General features: G+C 42.3%; 1 protein-coding gene across 1 annotated transcript in view; it reads left to right on the top strand.

Annotated features, from left to right (window-relative positions):
• Positions 1 to 20,255, top strand: part of cntnap5a (contactin associated protein family member 5a) — a gene marked incomplete at both ends in the record, with an annotated part of 83,699 nt that overhangs the window by 42,126 nt on the left and 21,318 nt on the right. The window contains 5 exons of the mRNA XM_079169614.1: positions 3,779 to 3,922; positions 4,834 to 4,993; positions 9,012 to 9,118; positions 10,213 to 10,332; positions 13,803 to 14,003. Of these exons, the coding sequence (XP_079025740.1) occupies positions 3,779 to 3,922; positions 4,834 to 4,993; positions 9,012 to 9,118; positions 10,213 to 10,332; positions 13,803 to 14,003 (732 nt within the window). The remainder of the gene's footprint in view (positions 1 to 3,778; positions 3,923 to 4,833; positions 4,994 to 9,011; positions 9,119 to 10,212; positions 10,333 to 13,802; positions 14,004 to 20,255) is intronic.

The following is a 20,255-nucleotide window of genomic DNA, read 5'->3' as shown; positions in this document are numbered from 1 at the left end:
GGATGCCTCTGCCTGTTGCCTCGACTCCTCTCTCCTCATGAGGAGAGCAGTTGAGGAAAGGAATGGAGCACAAACTGAGGAATGAGAGTATGAAGAAAGACAGTGCCGCCGCACTAATCCACAATGTGGAGACCGAATATGTTTGGCTTGCGCAAGTAATTTCATCCGACTTACTTTTTAACACCTTTGTCCTCAATAAACTAAATTTAAAAAAAAAAAAAGTTTATTTTCTTGGAATTACTTGGAGGGAAAAGAAATCGTTCAATCCTCTGTACGGGATTGCTTAGCAAATATAACACAGATAACCGTGATTGTTTGGGGGAAGCCAGACTTTCGGCAGATGGTGGGCTGCAGGGAAATATAGATAGACAACCTCAGCCAAGAGACAATATTTCCTTTCATATAATTTACCTCAAGCTGTATTTAATTACCAATCTGCACGGGGGAGGAACAGCCTCTGAGCAGCAGTGTGACCTGGCGTCCGCCTCTTATTTGTAATAGCTACGTGTAAGGAAACGTTTCACTGCTAATTAATTTAGCACAGTGAAGAGTCTGTTATTAGTTTGACATGCAGGAATTGACTTCTCAGTAATTTATCTATTTATCAATCCACTTATTTTCACGAGGATTCCTTGTTTGTTTCTCTTCCACCTCGGGGGGATTTTTTTGGAGGCACGCTGAAATTATTATCGAGCAAAAGCTCTGATAGCATCTCGGTTACAAATTTAGGGAGCTCAACCAGCGACTCAGCACAGAGGTCTGTAACATTTTAAGCGTGCTGAGGGAGATAAGCCCTCGGATGTAGCCAGTAAATGTGATTAAAACGCAGATTTATCCTGAGTGAATGTGCTGCATTAACCACAGACACGGGGGGTAACGTTGCTTAATTTCATTAGGGTCCCAAAGTAGCGTGCATGCTACTTTGGAGCAGCTGGAAATCTTCTTCATGATAGATGTGCTGAATCATAACCAAGCAGCGAGATCCAGGCAGAGAAAACTGGACGCACTGCTGGTAAATCTGTATTGTTCCTGCGGTGCGTACAGATCAGCTGGGTCAGTAAACAGCGTGCTGTGCAGGGCTGTGGATGTTTGAAGTTAAAGAGAGGTACCTGTCGCTGCCACTCGGAGCTTCTGTAATGTGCAGCACTATCTTTTTTTTTTTTACACCTGCAAAAATGCGCGTTGAACTCTGTTCACACCGAGAAAAAGAGGGAAATTGATTAAAAAGGATATTAATTAAAAAGAAAGGCAAGTTTGTATCAATATCATCAAGTTTGTATCAATATCATAGCAGGTCTCACCTTTTGTCACCACTCTCCTCTCAGAGTGCAACAGCATCACACACGTCACAGCAATGTCAAATACCGTGCAGCAGAGATGTCTCAGTGCGATCATTAAACTGAGCTGCAGGGATCGCAAAAAATGACTGCGAATAATTTTAATTTTTCTAAATTTAAACCCCCGCTTGTTTTATGAAACATCACCTTTTTTTTCCAGTTTAAAAAGTAGACATCAGAAAAAAGCTTGAGGAGAAATGCAGTTGGTCCTGTTTTGATAAAGTGCCGTAGGCTACTGGAGATAAGTGCACAAGAGCGTCGATGTGGAAAAACAAAATCGATCTGCGTCTTCCTCCGTTCAGCCCAGAAAAGATGTGCACCGACAGCACCGTCTTAATTCTGTTTGTCACACAGTCACACCAGGAGACACACACGTGTCTATCACGGGCGACAACATCCACAATTGAGCCCCTGTTTCCTTCACCACACTCTGCATCTACTGCCAGATGCGGTTGTCGAAGGACTTGAGGCCACTGCAGCTTTTTTTTTTCTCCCAGTAATGACATGAAGCTGTCACATGAAACCGTGTATTTCCTGGAGGAGGCGGCGGCGGCGGGGCTCAGAGCTGTCGTCTCAGACAGAATAGGCAAATATTTTATTCTTCTTCAGCAACAGGTTACTGATGCGATTTAAAAAAAACACCAGCTATGTGTCCTAGATAGTACTTTTGACACTTGGAGCTTGGCCAGCAGCAGGACAGCAAAGAGATCATGAGATATTTACATATAAATATATATACAGTATGGGCTGGGGGAGAGGAACTCCCACTGACACTCGCCAGCAGTCCCTCACGGCGGCGCTGCTTATACCATGAAACAGTCAGTGGTGTGGAGAAAAGCAACGCCGATGGCACTCACAGTCCTCTGGGAAAAAGGGCTTTTTCTGGCAGCGACAGGCATCATTGGATAGTTAGCGAAATTCATCAATTTTTCCCAAGAGCCCGGCCCCGGATCTGATTTCAGACCAACCGAAAATAACTCCCAGTGTGCACTCTGCGTGACCGTCACGTCCCCTCTGATTCCTCCCAAAATCACAGCGCAGCTCGATCGGGATGCTAATTTAGTCCGTCACTAACACATCAGCGACGGAGGCATGGCTCAGTAATTTCCATTCACAATCACGGCTGCCATTGTGTGCGTTCCCTCCTCTCGGAAGCTGCTGCTCCGTGAGATGAGCTGTCGTTGTCAATTTGACAGGATTTCAAGATGAGTTGGCCAATTACCCGTCTCTTTTGGGTTTTATCAGATAATGTTAAAGACTGAATGGGTTCAAACAGTTTTTCAGCTTGATGCATTTTTACCTCCAGGTATGGAAATGTTGTGTTAAAGGGTAACTTAGGTATTTTTCAAACATGTTTCCCATGTTCTTGTGTCTAAGTGACTAACGAGGACAAAATGTTTTGGTCCAGTGTTGAAGGAGAACGCTGCAGACAGCTGCCAATAAACCGGCTGCAACACCTCACTGTCAATGTACGTCCACTATGTGCTTGTTTCTGCCACTGACAGGCTCAGATTGTTATTATAGGTGTCTGAGAACATTATGGGAAGAACCCTACAGATAAATTATACCCTTTTCTTTAACTTTCGCTTGATCCCCGAGTTTGCGTGGTGAAGTCTCTTTCGGGAAAAATCTTGCGTTGCGTCCACGTTATGAAAATGAGCCGAATATTCAGCCACAACGTTGAAAATCTATGGATGACACTAAGCTACGCTTTCTGTACTCCAACACAACAAACTCTGACAACAGCAGCTCTCCTCTCTCTCGCTCACGTTTCCACCGTGCTGTCCCCCATTTGTCACTTAGACACAAAAATGTGAGAAAACATGGTCCAGGTCAAAAAAATGCCGAAGTTTTCCCTTTCAGCAAATCGTCAAAACGTTTTGAAGCAGGGGAAATCTTCCACTCGGAAGTTAGCGCATTTAATTAACACAAAAATTGCTGATGGTAGTCTTTCCATTAACAATTTAACTTTCATCCGACGATGATAAAATATGCAGTAGGAACGTTGTTGACAAGTGACAGAGCGGGGGAGGGAGAGGTGCTTGTTTTGAGGCTCCGAGTGATGGAGGAGGCTTGAAGCTCCGGCGACTGTCTCTTGTGTCAGTGAAGTTGCAAACCACAGCGGAAACTGTGTTGTGAGGAAATGTGGAGATTTGATGGCAGCTATTACAACATTAAAAGTGGATCTTGAGCTAATCCCAAACTGAATAACAAGTTCTTCTGTGGCCCCGTTGTTGCCCTGATAGCACAGGTACTGGCTGCAGCTCTCACAGCGCTATACAACTAGGACTATATCACACTCAGATGAACCGGAACGCAGTGGGAGAACATTCCTCCCGGCCTCCAGGTCTACAGGGAAATGAACACAGTATCACTTTCTGTGCCGCAGACGGTTGAACCGCCCGTTTCGCGGAGGCTTAATGTGAAATGTTGTTCTCTAGGTCACCGAGTCAACGACGGTCTGTGGCACTCTGTGAGTCTCAACACGAGCAATCAACAGATCACGCTGACTGTGGATGGTGAGCCGTCCTCCTCCATCGAACTGTGGGAGCAACTGGAATCCAGAGGCAACTTCAACTTTGGAGGTTTGTGGATTCTCGCAGTGGGTTTGCAATAGTGAGGAGACTTCCCAGGAGAACAGGGTAAAACATGTTTACTGTAGACATCGGCATGAATCTTCCTCAGTGGATTACTTACAATAAGACAATCGTTTTTTGTACCGCGGGTTTTCTGAAGATGCAAATGAGGCATTATCTTATTAAATAGATGCTTATTTGCATACATTTCAAGTCCAGCAATCTGAGCATTGGATGAAGCCAGAATTAAAATTCTTGTTTCATGTTGTTGACATATTAGAGTCAAAGGATTTTATAGAGGGAATTTTAGATATCTCTTTGTATCACTCCATAAATATAAAAATACTGTCAACAGCAATAGAAAAAAAGCATTTTCGCTATGTTTTCTATGAATAAAATGTTGTATAAATCAGGCTGTGAGTGCTGTGTGAACACACCCCTCTCTGTTAACCTTCAGCACACAGAGAGGAGTGAACGTGTAAAGTTTGGTGTGTGTAAGAGCTGCTGAAGTGGAGATTTATCATCAGAGTCTGAGAACAAACTCATTCAGAGAAAACGTCCTTTAAAGAGACGTTTAGTTCATTACAGACATTTAGAGACTCTACAGGTGAAGAGTCAACACATGAACTCATAGAGATCACCATGAAGCTTCACCACTTCATCACTCACATTAAGACGATTCTTTTTTTGCATTACAAGTTTTCTGAATTTTCATGTTTAAATATGCTAATACGTCATTATCTAGAAATCTACAGATGCAAAAAGACAACGTATTAAAATATACTGATAAACGTGTATTTTGGATGTTTTCCTTCCAAAAGCCTGAAAGAAAAACAAAATAGCCCCAAATTGACCGGAGCACGAACGGTTCATAGTGCTTGTGCAGTAACAAGCTGCATCATGTGTCACTTCACCTCCAGGATGTCCCACAGCGGACTGTCAGAACCTGACTCCGGACTTCCAGGGATGTGTGCGGCTCATCTTCATCAACGGCCAGCCGACGAATCTCAATCGTGTTCAGCAAGGATCGCTGGGAAAATACAACGAGCTTCAGTTCGACACGTGCAACATCAGAGACAGGTAAAGTCATTTGGACTTCTCATTTACACTTTCATTTTCGTGAGTACAGAAGTTCCTCACAGAGATCTTAACAGAAAACTTTCAACAGTCGAAAATGCTGTCAAAACATAAAAAAATCTGTAAAACCGTATCCAAGTTGGCAGCAGAGTCTTATTCATGCCCACATTGTTAATTTGTAGATAGAAGTGTGTTGCCTGCAGAGCTGACTGAAAGTCACTGACATCTTGTCCTAGAAATACAAACACGCTGACAAGATCATCCAATTAAACCGCAACAGAAACTTTGCAACACCTTTTCTGGCAGAGGACTATGCTAACAAGCTGCTCCCTGCTGTCCTGTGTGGCATCCCTCCCTATCCCTATCCCTCATTACCCTGCACAGCTGTGTGGCCTTATGAATGGGATTGGCAGACCTACAAGCTCCACAAATGTCTGCGTGTGCCTTGAAACGCATATACGAAACGAGACAAACACGCAAACTGCAGTTTTTTCCTTGTGTTTGCCCCGAGGTGAGTCTCTTCTTTGTCGAAGTACCTGCTTTCTAGTCCAGATTGTTCGCTGTCAGAAGATATGCAAACACAACAGGGCTGCCAGTCTGTTGAATCAGCAGGCGAAGGGATGCACTGCAGGAAATGACAGAACAATGAGACGTTTTTCTTCTCCCGGGCTGAGACATAAATCTTTAGCGGTTCCATCTAAGGGCCCGATCACACAGAGGCGGGGGGGCCGCTTCGAAAATGCCCTTTGGCGAAGCGAGTCGGGCAAGACAGCTGATGAGCCAGTGGAGCGGGTGGGGGGGGGGGGGGGGGGGGGTAGCGTGGAGATCAGAAATAAATATCGGGGAATAAATGGATTCAATGCACACATCGAGCACTTGCTGTCTCATAGACTGTATATAAGAAGTGGACGTAGTTATTGTGAAGTCACCTGTTGGTTTGTGGACGGCCATTTTGTCGCCATCTTGGCTTTTTTTTCAACCATTGAGCGGAAGTTACCATATTTGGAATATGGAGGAGTGACGTAGAGACGGCGTATACGTCTCTGGTAGAGACCTGTCAATCACTGTGTAGCCCCGCCCTAAAGCATCCCCTGCTTTATGGTCTGTGTGACTCTAAATCGACCATCATTTACTAAATGAACATCATGCTGCATTGAAGAAGACTTGAAACTAGAGATTGATACCATAAACTCATGTTTACAATGTTTACTGAGGTAATAAATCAAGAGAGAAGTAGAGTCATTTTCTCATAGACTTCTATACAACCAGAGGAGTCGCCCCCTGGTGGACATTAGAGAGAATGCAACTGAAGCGTGGAGAAGAGGATAAATTATATAGTACATCGCATTTAAGTGTTTTTTTCCAAATATGTTATCTATTGATATTGACTGTGAAAGGAAAGGGGTGTGGCAATTTGGATTTATATTATCATTAGCTCTTGGTGAACTTTTACAAACACTACACTGATCACGGTTTGAACCTGTATTTTGGTGATTTCTAAAGAGGGCAACAAATAATAATAACAATAGCAAATTTCATAATAACTATTACAGCACCTTTAAATAAAAACAGAGTTCACCGAATGCTTTGACAGACAAAGAAAGGCAATATGACAGAAAACTCAACAGTGAGGCCCGACTAAAGCGAGACAAACTAAGGTCAAATTAGATAGTTCAATAAAACCAATAACATAATAATCAGAGCTATGAAGCAGTAAAAAAATATGTTTTTGATTATGTTTGATTTCAGATTAACCTGTAATTGTGCGTTTACCCATCAACACTGACACAAATCAGAGACGGTTGATTTAGCTAACGCTTAAAAGCTGAAATTAGGTCGAGAGAAAAACGAGAGTGAAATAAACCAGTGAAAAGACACAGAAAGGCACAGGAAGTTTGTGATGCATCCTAAAAGTGAAACAAGCCATGCATTATGCAGTAGATGTTTATACAGCAGCAACAAAGAAACTGCAGAGCTAAAATGAAATGTGTGTTTGGGTGACATTATCCACACTTTTCTTTTTTTCGGCGTGCATTCGATGTCTTCTGCTTCCTGTGCTGTAATCTGCTGTGTGAGGATGTGACACGTGAGGCTGCTGTTCCTCAGCTTTGTGAATGTTAATCGCACCGATGTTGTCTTTCCTTTCACTCTCCGAAGGCCGACTCAACGACCCCAGAGTATGAGAAAATTAACTTTTATCGCAGTTAATCTCTTTTTCCTTTGTGCGTAATTAAACATTGCGACTCAATTTATGGCCAGTGTGCACTTAGGTGTGCTGGCTACTGTAATTCCACGACCTGTAAGGGCGCAGAACACAACAGAAAATAGCACGATGGTAATTAAACCAACGGCTGCAACCTTAGCCGCGTGGCGGCGGGCCCCGCTCCGCTGCAGTTAATAGGTGAGAGATGAAAGTGTATGAAATTATAGATGCACGCTCGAAAGGCTGGCAATTATGTGAAACTGAAGGAGGCTCGAGGAAGGGACTATTAATCAGAAGAGTGCGGTTTGAAATTTCCGCGAAGCACTCATTGTGGTAAAATCCCATTAACAGGCATTCTAGTCTGAAGGTGACAGTAAGGCTTTTATTTTTAGAGAAACGCTGCGATCCGTCAGCTTCCTCAAATTCAAACAAGGGCACGGTATGAGACGCCATCATTTCACAGTCCTTTGGGATTTTTAATGAAACATGAATAAACAGCAAATTAGTCTTTCGGGTGAGTTCCAAAGCTTGTGCTCATAATTGCAAACAAAAGAATAAAGGGAACAGTGAGAAGAGGTCTTTCTTAACTGATAAATAAAAGATCAGGTTTGCAAACACCAACAAAGGAAGTAGCTTTATTGGTGCCTGATACACATTCCTGAGGGGTTTGTATGATCTTTTGTTTTGTCTAATTGTTGTGCTGCTCCTAATATCTAGATTTGTTGTGAACGTCTAAAGAATTCTGGAAAATTGGCAAACTTTGAAGGTAAAAATGTATCTGCAGTAAACTGGAGCTCACTAATTTGATTAGTCTACGGACAGGAAGTCTTAAATATAAGAAGCTGTTTGGATGATCAATTCTCTGGTTTCAGCTTTTTAAATGTGGTACTTTACCTTTGTTTTGTATTGTAATTCATTTCATGTTCAACTGTTGGTTAGTTGATGTAAATGTACTTTACAATGTTGAGGTACTTTTACTTTACTCCCATTTTATGCTACTTAATACTCCATACTCCACCTTTATTTGACAACATTGGGTCCTTTACAGATTGAATATATAAATCTGTATCTTTTTTTATTAAATGGTGCAATATGGTGCAATCTGGCCAGGTAAAGGCACCAGTTTATGCATGAAAAGCATAAAATAGAACACTTTGCCTTCAAAAAGTATGCTACCAGTGATGAAGGAGTCCTATTTCTCTCCCTACTGAACCAGAAACTCGTACGCATTTAAACTATCCAACTAATAATTCACCTCAGACGGCTTCAGTGAACTGAATTCTTACAATCCTGCAGTATCTCGCTGGTTTAATGTCATGTCCGCAGTCTGTAGACGAATCAAACCCATTACAGTGTCCACAGAAGAAAGTAAAGTGTACAACGCTCTCTAGATATCAGCTCGCTACAAGACGCAAGGTCAACAAATGGTACGGTCCATTCTAGGGGTGTCTGAAATTATATAAGATTCTTCCAAGCATGAATATGGGAAATCTATTGTAATCGTTATGATTACAGGTAAGAAGGATGTATAAATGGGGTATTTTTTTACCTCTTTTGGGGGGCGTCCAGGTCTTAATTAGGAGGTGGAACTCACATATTAATGTATCAATAATTATAATACCGTAATATGATATATATTATTTTCAGTAAAAGGTCTGAATACTTTCTCAAACACTGCTGATTAGACAGAACAAGCATGTATATTGTTTATTTTTATAATATTCGCTGACAAAAAAAAAACGTTTTTATGAATCACATAAGCAGTGAAAATAACCTCCTGGTATTAAACGGGTTGTTTAAATCCTCTTTCTTCTTCAGGTGCCTTCCTAACCTGTGTGAACACGGCGGCCGCTGCTCTCAGACGTGGAGCTCGTTCTCCTGCGACTGTTCAGGAACAGGATACTCGGGAGCGACCTGTCACAACTGTAAGCACTTCTTTGCACTTTCGTTTTATTCGCCTTCGTCTCAAACCCGCTATTACACCCTCTGCCCCCCCCCCCCCCCCCCCCGTACATCCTAGGTCTACTGAGCTGTGTCATTTGATTCAGCACACACATCTTTACCTGTCTTGCTCATTGCGCTCTTCGATTTGTGCCACTGAGAGGCGAAGCAGAACCTGGTCTCACTTCAACCTGACATGACCTTACAAACATCGCCGTTATTCTCACTTTCAAATTTCTGAGAATGATTTTTTATTTATTTATTTTTTGCCATTTCCTTAAAATTGCTTATGGCTGACTTCAAATTGACTCTACGTGCAGGAATTTCTTCTCACGGCTGTCGTATTTTTCTGACGCTCTGCAGCAGCGCCTTGATATTTGCTGTGGAGACGGCTGTTGGCAACTCTGTGTGAACTTCCCCTGCCCCAGAATCCTGATTTCCTGTTTGTATGCAGACAAACCCGGTTTGTCTTTGCATGTCAAGAGGGAACATGACAGATAAGAACGTCTGCTGGATTTCAAATAGGTCTTCAACTCAACAGTAAAAAAGAAATCAACCCAAAAAACAACATATAATCTATAACTTGAGTATTTTCAGATTATTCAGAGACGTTTTAGTGAGAATTCTACTTTGCATGTGAAGTGTGGAGGGTAGTGCGTCTTACTGAACTATTCTAAAACCAAACAGGCCAAAAGTCTAAGGAATGGATTAAACGGTGTCTTTTTCTGCTCCGTTGTAAGCTCCAAACTTGTAAGAGATATAGTTCGGGTGTTATGAAGTTACAAACAGTTAGCATCTCGCACGGTTGATACGTGATCGCGGTGACAAAATCTGTCCACAGACGTGGTTTCCCCCCCAAAAAAGTAGAAATTCTAGATCTACATATTGCGACCGGCTTTGCAACCTGTAGCCATATCGGAGTTGTTGCTATGCCATAATCAGTAAGCATGAAAACAATAACTTATTAGCAGTTGGTAAATAAAGATAGATGTTGTCGTCAGATGACTCACCAGGAGAAAGCTGTTGGAGAGTGGGCTGATTCTTGGAAGAATAACTGTCGCCTTTCTGCTTCTTCCAGCCATCTATGAGCCGTCTTGTGAGGCCTACAAGCTGATTGGCAGCTCCTCTGGCTTCTACTCCATTGATCCAGATGGGAGTGGTCCCCTGGGGCCCACGCAGGTATACTGCAACATGACAGGTAAGATCATTGTAATTCACTTGTTGTCACCTTTACCCTTTTTTGAGTTCCTCTGAGAACTGGCTGAAAGCTCGGGGTAAAGAGTCCACTCACTTAGAGATTGCACTGCAATCGATCCACACCGCCACGGCAAACTGACGGTTTACGATCCAGAAAGAAATCATTACGGCCACTCATGCTGGTCCCTGAGAGTCTAGAGAACATATCTACGGGGGAGTACGTTTCTTTGGTTCGGTTAAAACTAACCCCATTTGGGCTGGTGTTCTGTAAAAGGTGTCAGTCAAACCCTGTTGCAGACCCGTGGATGGATTACTGAACAGTGATCAGTCAAAGAGACGCGTACAAACCAGAAAGAAATTCAACAATGACCACAAAGAAACGTAAAACGGCTGCAAAGAGACACAAAAAAGCTGCAAAAAGAATCACAACGTCTACAATAAGGGGCAAAACAACCACAAAGAGACGCAAAATGACAACAAACAGATCAGAGCAACTACAAAGAGATACAAAACAGCTGCAAAGAGACACACAGCTACTTAGAAAAGTGGCAAAAAACCCCCCCAAAAAACAACAAAAAGAGTCTCTTGCTCCTGCGTAGGGGAGGTGGAGCTCATTGTCTCATGATCTGCTCGTGTTTGGACCAAAGAACCGAAGGGTCTGGATCGGCTTCCAAGTGAACTCTGATGCGGTTTGTTTGTTGCTGTTGTTTACGTTCCTCCCAAAGCGAAACTCAAAAGTATGCACGGCAGGAATGCACGACCGGTGTTGTTTTGTTTTTAATGTTCAGCTGCGTTGTGTTGTGCGTTCCCCGTGTCGCTAAACATGTAAACCAAACTAACTGCAATGTTTTTTTATTTTAAAAGAGAAAGCTTAACGATTAAATCCATCTGCTGGATGTGAACTGTTCTGGAAGCGAGCCTGTAATAAATCCATATAAGCCACATGTATATATATTTATATATATATTTATGTAAATCTTTTGGTAACCATAGTAGCACGTATGCGTTTCAGCTTGTGAGCGGGGGGGGGGGGGGGGGGGGTCCATTGGGTCCATTGGGTCCATTAAATTGTAAGTGAGGAAATCTGCACAAGACGCATTTTTTTCGTCATGTCTCTGTCATTATTCATAGCATGCGGTCCATTTTGCCGTCTAATAACAACACTTTATATTTATTACATATGTCTATTGAGCTCTGTAAGACACCAGAGAACGCACAGTAAATATACACATCAGAAGCATTAAAGTGCTGTCAGTCTCTTTAACCGAAGGAGAAAAGGATATAGATTACAGTGCGATGATACCTTATGCTTTTCAGGTTTCACTGAAGTCATCGAAGCGTCACCGTTTAACAAGCTGGTCTAAACTAGTGGCCTCTAGAGGCTGCGGTTCTCATTAGAGCGCGGGGTCATTACAGTCAAAAGGGTTATTCCCGGTGGGAGCGCTAATCTGCTCAGTACATTTCATGGCGGTCTGCCATTAAATGATGTGATTTATTTGCTGTAAGACTGACATTTTTAAATGAGGGGGGGAGGGGCTGTAGAAGGTGTCCCAACATGGAAATATATTTCCCAATAAATTCCACTGCAATCTGCCCCCCTAGGATTGAAGATGTGCTTTTTTCTTTTGAAGTGTTTTAGGCTTAATGACTTGTTGTTGTGTGGCTTCATCTGGGGACCATGAATATCCACATGCACCATTTATTTTTTTGACTTATGAAATCTGTCCTGGTATTTATGTGTTGCTCAAGGAGACGCTTTGGCCTCTTTATGTCCCTTAGACTGTCTGACCTTGACTATACTTACTGCAGAGTTTGTCATGAGAGAGAGAGACGTCTTCACATGCTTCTAATGAAGAATTCTAATGTGCGCTTTCTTAGAATGTGAGATTCAAACGTACACCGTGCGAGCTAGATGAAATCGTCACAAATGTGCCGTCTAGTACGCAAATGCAGACACACATTCACACGGTCAACGAGATCAAAGAAACCTGAAACCCCGCAGCGCAGAGCAGACTGAAGTTAGCATTAGCATCGTGAAGGATCTGACGGTGAACACGGTAGAGTGTGCAGCTTTGGGACGTAAACCAGAACCTGTAGCTTCCTTTCACTATCGACCGAAACAAACCACAGCAGGCCTTCATATTATCGTGTGTTTCACAACCACTGGAATTGTGTCAGCCACTGCCAGTAACGACATAAACAATTACAATATGCTAGCATGTCTGCTAGTTGCTGATTCGGGTACACAAAGAACTCCTCGTCTGAATCAAACATGCAGGGCTGAATCTCTCCAATGTCTCCTCTGATGGAGAAGTTAGACCAGAGGCCCGAAAAACTATCGACACAGATTGCGAGCCGGTCGCCGAAACATCTTGATGCGCAATGCTCAACCTAGCGTGAGCAGCTCGAGGCCAGATCCAGAAGTTCTACTTTTTACGTGGTGAAAACCATGTTCAGCAAAAAAAAAAATTGCCTGGAGAGGGACTTTAAGAGCGAGGAGTCAATAAAATCGTGACAAAACACACACAAATATCCACACTAAATGTCACGGTAATCAGTTTACAGTCCCATTTGACCTTTAATTATTTTCAGTATGTAATTACTGTAGTGTAATTTGGCAGGCCTGTCGGATTTATGTCTCCGGTATGAATTTGGAAACCTGGACCTTCCATTATGTCGCCCCCATCAGAGCTGCTGCTGCATTCAGTGTGATCTTTCGATGGCGAGGACACTGTGTGCTCCGCTTCACCTCAACGATCACCGGAGACGTGACATTTGACGGACAGGGAGCCTGGACACATCGTCTCATGACATATAGGACAAAATGCATTGAGATACGTTTTGACACTGTGGAGACAGTGTTCATCACGGGGCTGTCACAGCTTCCTCGGCTACACTTTGTCCTTTTTGCAAGGTTAATGTACCGGTGACGTTACAGGGGGAGAGCCATATCCCCCCGCTGTCTGGTTCTGGCATTATTGTGTGTTCAGTTCTTCCCCTTCACAAAGCTGAATCGTTCAGCAGCAGATATGCCTCTACTTGACCTCAATTAAGGAATCCATAAGAAATGTAAATAGCTCTAAACCTAACAACCTGATGTGAATAATCACAAAGTGGAGAGGGATTTTCTCTGAGGCAGAGTAAACATGGAATCCAGATAATGAAAACCGAGCGGGGACGGTAATAGGATGGATTCCTCGTCTGATTTTATTGTACAAACTCTTGACTCCTTCTTCCAAGTGTCTCATACTGTATAAGCAGCAAATGCAGATTGCTAGCAATGATTTCTTCTACTTGTGGAACTGAGAGGTTTATATTCAGGATGAAGGTTTCATACTGTGTGGCTCGGAAACAAGCGCGTTCAATGTTTGTTTGTTTTAAATGTCACCACTAACACCGGTGGTTCATGTTAACTCCTCTTTTGCGGTTCCGGGCTCACACATTTCTCCTTTTTTTTTGTTTCTCTTCCAGAGGAGAAAGTGTGGACGGTGTTGGAGCACAACAGCACGGCTCCGGTCACGGTGCAGGGCTCCTCCCTTCACCAACCTCACATCATGAGGTTCGACTACGGCGCCGCGGCCGAGCAGCTCCGCGCCGTCGTGACGGGGTCGGAGCAGTGCCAACAGGAAGTGGTTTACAACTGCAAGAAGTCCCGTCTCTTTAACACAAAAGGTCAGTGTCGTTTTCCTGAGCTGAGATCAAATCAATGTTTTACGCCAATAAACTATTGAATCGTGTGTGGCTGCATTAAATCCCGTCAGGTCTTGCGTGGTCTTTTTTGGTACCAAGCGAATGTTAACGGTTAACACACGGACACAGGATTAGATCTGGAATTGAACAAGTGTTTTTTTTATTTCACTTCAAACAGCTGAGAGCGAGCAAAGACACCAGGTTGTTGGCCCTAACCTTGACCACATGTTGGCTGTGATGCACACTTTTGTGTTCATCACAAACAGATTTAAATCTGCAGATGCAGCCGGCTTAGTGGGTGTTCAGACAGAAAACAGCCCTGCATTAAAAAAAAAGAAAAGCAAAGGCCTGCGTTGGTGGAAGCGTCTGGTGAGACATGAAATGCGATCCAGGAAGTCTACATGTAGTTTGAGAAACAGATCAATGCGCTTGAAGGCTTATCAGACGCCGAACCGCTCCACAGCGGTTTACAGCACTGTGAGGCTGGATTCCTTCAGTAGAAATAATAGTTTTTAGTGGATTGTGTACTTGCTCGGGCTGTCAATGATATACATTTGAATATATATATATATATTTGAGTTGTTGAAAAGTTATATTTGATTGTGGGTTCTTGCATGGGCCTAAGATAACTATTTTTTGTATTACAAGTTTTGTGAAATTCTATGTTTTGATATGCAAATGAGGCATTCTCTTATTAAATATGTGATCATTTGCATACATTTCCAGAGCAGAAATCTAAACGTTGGATACAACAGATTCAACATTATTGTTTCATTTTATTGTCATATTAGAGTCATATTAGAGTCGAGGGTTTTCATGGAGGGGATTTGGGATGTGTCGCTTTATCGCTCCATAAATCAGAGAATACTGTCAACAATTTCAACAAAATTCAATTTTCCATGTTTTTCTGAATACAATGTTGTATAAATCAGACTGCATGATATATGAACAAACCTTCAGAATACAGAGAGGAATGAACCAGTAAACAACAATAAAATACAACTTTTCAACAACTCATATATATATATATTCAAATTTATATCGTTGACAGCAAGTACACAATCCAATAAAAACAATTATTTCGACTGAAAAAAATCCTCATAGTATTATAAACCGCTGTGTAAGAGCTGCTGAAGTGGAGATTTATCATCAGAGTCTGAGAACAAACTCATCATTTAGAGAAAACGTCCTTTAAAGAGACGTTTAGTTCATTACAGACATTTAGAGACTCTACAGGTGAAGAGGGTCAACACATGAACTCATAGAGATCACCATGAACATTCACCACTTCATCACTCACATAAAGACAAATATTTGTTGTGTTACAAGTTTTCTGAAATATGCAAATGAGGCATTATCTAATGGTACATGTGAGTGGAGAGCAGGGCCGTCTTTCAATCAGAGGGTTGGCGGTTCAAACCCTGGCTCTGGCTCCGGCACCACTGGTTGCATGTCGATGTGTCCTTGAGCAAGACACTTAACCCCAAAGTTGCTCCCGTAGCTGTGCCTACGATATACGACGGCCTACGGTAAATAGACAAAGTGGTACTACATAAACAACTAAATGTGTATTTTGGATGTTTTCTTTCCACTAGTCTGAAAGAAATCATTAATGGAGGCAAAAAAGGAGGCAAAAAATAAGCTGTGCACACACTGCACTGCGAAGCTTTAACGATACTGATAACTTCACACTCAGTCACACGCTCTCTCGGGACCGCACGCTCACTAACAGTGAGTCATTCCCTAAAAGAGTTTGCTACTTGAACACATTTTAGTCTAAAAAACATCTTGAAAATACATAAAGATGTTTCGGGGCCGGGGCTTGCAATACATTGTAGAATAGAATGTACAATAGATATTCAAATAGTTTCAACATACGCAATATTTTCAAAGGAATAAACACATTTTTGGCCAGTCTTGACAGCCGTATTGCTTGTAAATATTCGATTGGCCACTGCAGCCAGACGATGTTGCGTCCCTACGTTTTTATGCCAGAGGCTTCTGCATTGGCACCCCGACTGCGTCGCCCCTTTCCAATAAATAAGGGTGCTGTTTAGTTCTTTTAGGCGGACTCGAGTTGATCTGAACATGACCTTAGTGAGACAAGTTGTTCTGTGCTTTGCAGCATCAGAGGGCTGTTTGCTGTTAACATTGTGAATTGTAAGTCGGTCTGCCTGTGCTTTGTCACATCGGGAGCTGCTGCGCCTGCACAGCCTGCCTTCTGCTCCACTCTCCTCGTAACATGTTTGCAATAACCAGAGAGGTGGTCTCCAATCTCTTCTTTGTGTGCATTCATCTTGAACTGCTCTGGCGCCGACGGTGTCCCCTAAACATCCAAACATTTGCTCTTAAATCATGAAACATTCATGAAGTCCCAGATTCCCCGTTCCCTGGGTGCCACGCGTGTGCAAACAAACAAGTCCATTATCACGCCAGACATCAAAGAGAGACAGGACGCGGCGCTCTATTCCAGAGCTGCCACAACGCGTTCAGAAAGAGTCTGAAATTTTGTGATGGTTGCCTTTGTTGTTTGTTGCATAGAAGGTCAAATGTCTCTTTTAGCTCCTCACTTTGCTGAGCGGTTAGACACAAACAATATCAAACAATATCACACATACATTAACATCACATTCAAATTAATTATTGGACAAAAATACACTTATTACGCAAACTTACAGGGAAAAACAACAACAACGACAACAGCAGATGTTCGGAAGCTGTCAACCGTATTTATAGATGCATTCATTTGCCAAGAGTTAAGCTGTAGAACATCTTTCCTGTCAGTCTTTATTATTAACTTAAAAGTAATTAAATGTCCTCGTAATGATGTTCATCTGTGGTCTTATTTCCACTGTTTCTCCTTCTTCCATACACATGCTGAATTAAAGGGGAGATTTCATGCTCATTTAAAGGTTAATCCTTGAATTTGGAGTTTCTACTTGCACATGTTTACATGCTTTTATGTTTCAAAAACACATTATTTCTCTCATCATATCAGTCTGATTACACCTGTATTCACCATCTGTCTGAAATGCTCCGTTTCAGCGCCTGTCTCTTTAAGAGTCTGCCCCGATTGCCTTGCGAGAAAAGTATGGTGGTCTAATGAAGCCTGCATGTGACATATAGGAAGGGGAGCCAAATCTATAATGGCTTGTTGAATCACGTGTTTTCTGATCTAGGCAGCACACAAAGAACTGACGAGGTCGTCTTATTTCAGTTTGTGGGTTAGTAACTCCAGATACCAACATGGATGTGCACAAGCACTGAAACATTGAGTTTTTTTAATGATATGTTCCCTTTAAGTTTGCTGAGAGGTAACTCTCATTTTTTTAGTTTTTAAGTTCATCCACCTGACTGGTCTGGTTGTGATGTGTTTCATAAACCGAAAGCCAAATCGTACATTGGCGAGTTTGTCTTGTTAAAGAAAGATCTGTGGTAGAGACAGGGTCTCAGATTGATGCAGATGTTGACGTGTGTCTTGTATTTTAGTTTTTTTTCATCAAAGAAAGCATTTGTACAGTAGCGCTTAGAAACATGCTCTCATAGTTGTCTGTTTGATTTGATGCAATACCAATTTTTGTACAGCAACTAGCTCTTGTTCTGTGTTTAAATGCCACCACCAGAATCTCAATTTACCATTTCAACCCGTGGCTTATCTGTGTATTCCTTTCGCCACATTTGCTCTTTTGTTCGCAGCTCTTTTGTATATTGTGGGTGAAACAGACACTAGTGGCTGCTTGTGGGGGATTTATGCAGGGGAAGCACCAACACCGATATCAGATATCAGGCCGATGCTGACTCAAACAGCTGGGTCGGGTATCGGGGACGATGGGGCCGATCTATTCAATTATACACTGGACATTTTATTCCTGCAGGATTTATTGTTAGTCAGTGAAATTATATCTATGTATTTATTTGTAAAAAACATTTTTAACAAGCTATTAAAGTCAAGCAACTCGAGCCTTAAATGTTACATAATAATCCCAGTCCCTGTCCGCACAGTGAGGCAGGCAGCTCGTTAGTTGAACTCTGGTATCGGAGAGCCGAGGTGTTGGTATCAGAGATGAAAAAAGACAGATCGATTCATACCTGCTTCAAAGCAGTTGTCAAAATTTGTATTTCCATTATTCTCAGGAAAGGAGGGAGTGAGATGCATTTGCTTTGCTTGCTGTGAACAAGTCCTGACAATATCCATCCAATTTGAGGGGAGAGAGTGACACTCACTCCCCCTTCAGGAAGATATTGATTTTCTTATTTGTGTACCTGTTCGGCGTCGGAGTCGTGTTTTAAAACAAGCAGCAGAATAGGAGGGAACACGGTGCAGCGAGCGCAGGGACGGGCAGTTTAAAGACAATAAAGAGTATTATTTTGATTTATTATTTTCAACCTTTTTGTAATGCAAACGTGGGCTTTGCTGGCCAGCGTTGTTCGAGCCCACATTACTTCCTGTCTTTATCTGTTTCACCTTTGCATATCGCATCCTTAGCCCATCGGATCCCGTTTGGAGAAGACCTCCATGGAGTGTTATCTCCACACGGAGGGTGAATCAGTCGAATATGACATGTGTATCCATACATATACACTCATGCAGCTGTAATGCATGCTGGGTAGGACAAAAGCATCGTAGCATGTGACACTTGATTATGTATTGTGACATGTAGCTTAATGGGCTTTTCCTCGTCAACCCGCCTCATCTCCAACGCACGCGGTGTGACAGATGATGGAGGCTGGACCACTTAACCTCTTAGTGGAGGCGACGGGTTATGCCTTTAATGTATGGCTTCGCCTCACTGACACACAGACAACGTGTCATAAAATGCCACCAGGGAGTCAAAACTAATACATTCAGACAATGGGGAAAATAGCCAATTTGGTTTGATTACAAAAAAAACCTTTGTTTATTTAACGGGGACCAGACCGATTAACTCTGTCACATACAGACAAGCAATGCAACGGATGTAAAGTCTTTTGAGCATCATGTCTCTAGTGAGGCTTTTAAATGTAAAACAGCTAAGTCGAGTTGATAAAACTATGAATGTATTATATCTTTAATATTGCTCCAAAGCAAACAAATAGAGGAAATGAAGTGTGCTTAAAAAACTTGAAGGCCAAAGTGTTCTAATTATCAAAAAACACTGTCTTAATTCCCTTCATTCACACTTGTATTCGCTGTATTTCATTCTTATTATGATGTGTAACGGCTGGAGTACGTGTGCAACAGAGGAACTCAAATGCATGAAGGTCGAGGCAGACAGGGGACAGTCCAATGATTTAGTGTGAATAGCTTACAGGTGACAGGCAACAAAAACTCCACACGGCAGCGATGATGAACCGACAAAGGAAGTACAAAGACTGGTTTAAGTAGCGAGTGACTGATGAGGAGCGTGAGAAACGGGTGAGCGGGTGAATGAGCAGGAGGTCGGGTGGCTGCAGGGCCGATGAGGGGAGCTACTGTAGAGAGAAGTGGACGACGCCGGGCTGGGTGACGAGTCAATAGGATCATTGGTCGTCTTTTGATGCAATGACATCGTGATGAAATCACATATCGAGATATCGTGATACACAATTATATTGTCTAAACTAAAACAGATTTTCTTCATGTTCTTGATTATATGAGAAAATACTAATACTAATACATGTTTGATTCACAAAAGAATACACAAAACCATGTGGTTCCTTCACATAGTCTATTTTTTTGTGAATTACCAGAAAACAGGAAATATTGTGATGTATATCGTAATCAAGATATGAAATTACTTATATATATATATATATATACCAGAGATAATGGCCCAGGCCCTTGGACGTCATCATAAGCCATTTGTTTGTGGACTGCCGCTTCGAAGCATTGATTTCACCATCTTGGTTTTTTGGAACCAGAAGTGACACAAGAGGGCGGAGCTAAACACAACCGAACGCTGAGTCATCTGAGACATTTGTAGGCGACCAAAACGTTACAATGAACTAAAAACACTGTGAAAGGGTTTGAGTTTCAAAACGAATACACTGACTGTCAATCAAGAAGAAGACGTGAAACTAGAGATTGAGACCATAAACTCATGTTTACAATGTTTACTGAGGTAATAAATCAAGAGAGAAGTAGAGTCATTTTCTCATAGACTTCTATACAACCAGAGGAGTCGCCCCCTGGTGGACACTAGAGAGAATGCAGCTTTAACACATGAAGCATTGGCTCCATATTTTGTTTGGACAGGTAGACGTATAATAGAGTTT

Source organism: Pholis gunnellus (assembly GCF_910591455.1).
Source record: "Pholis gunnellus genome assembly, chromosome: 12".
Classification (NCBI taxonomy): Eukaryota; Metazoa; Chordata; class Actinopteri; order Perciformes; family Pholidae; genus Pholis; species Pholis gunnellus.
Note: the sequence above shows the minus strand (reverse complement) of the source record. Positions and strands in the feature narration are given on the sequence as shown.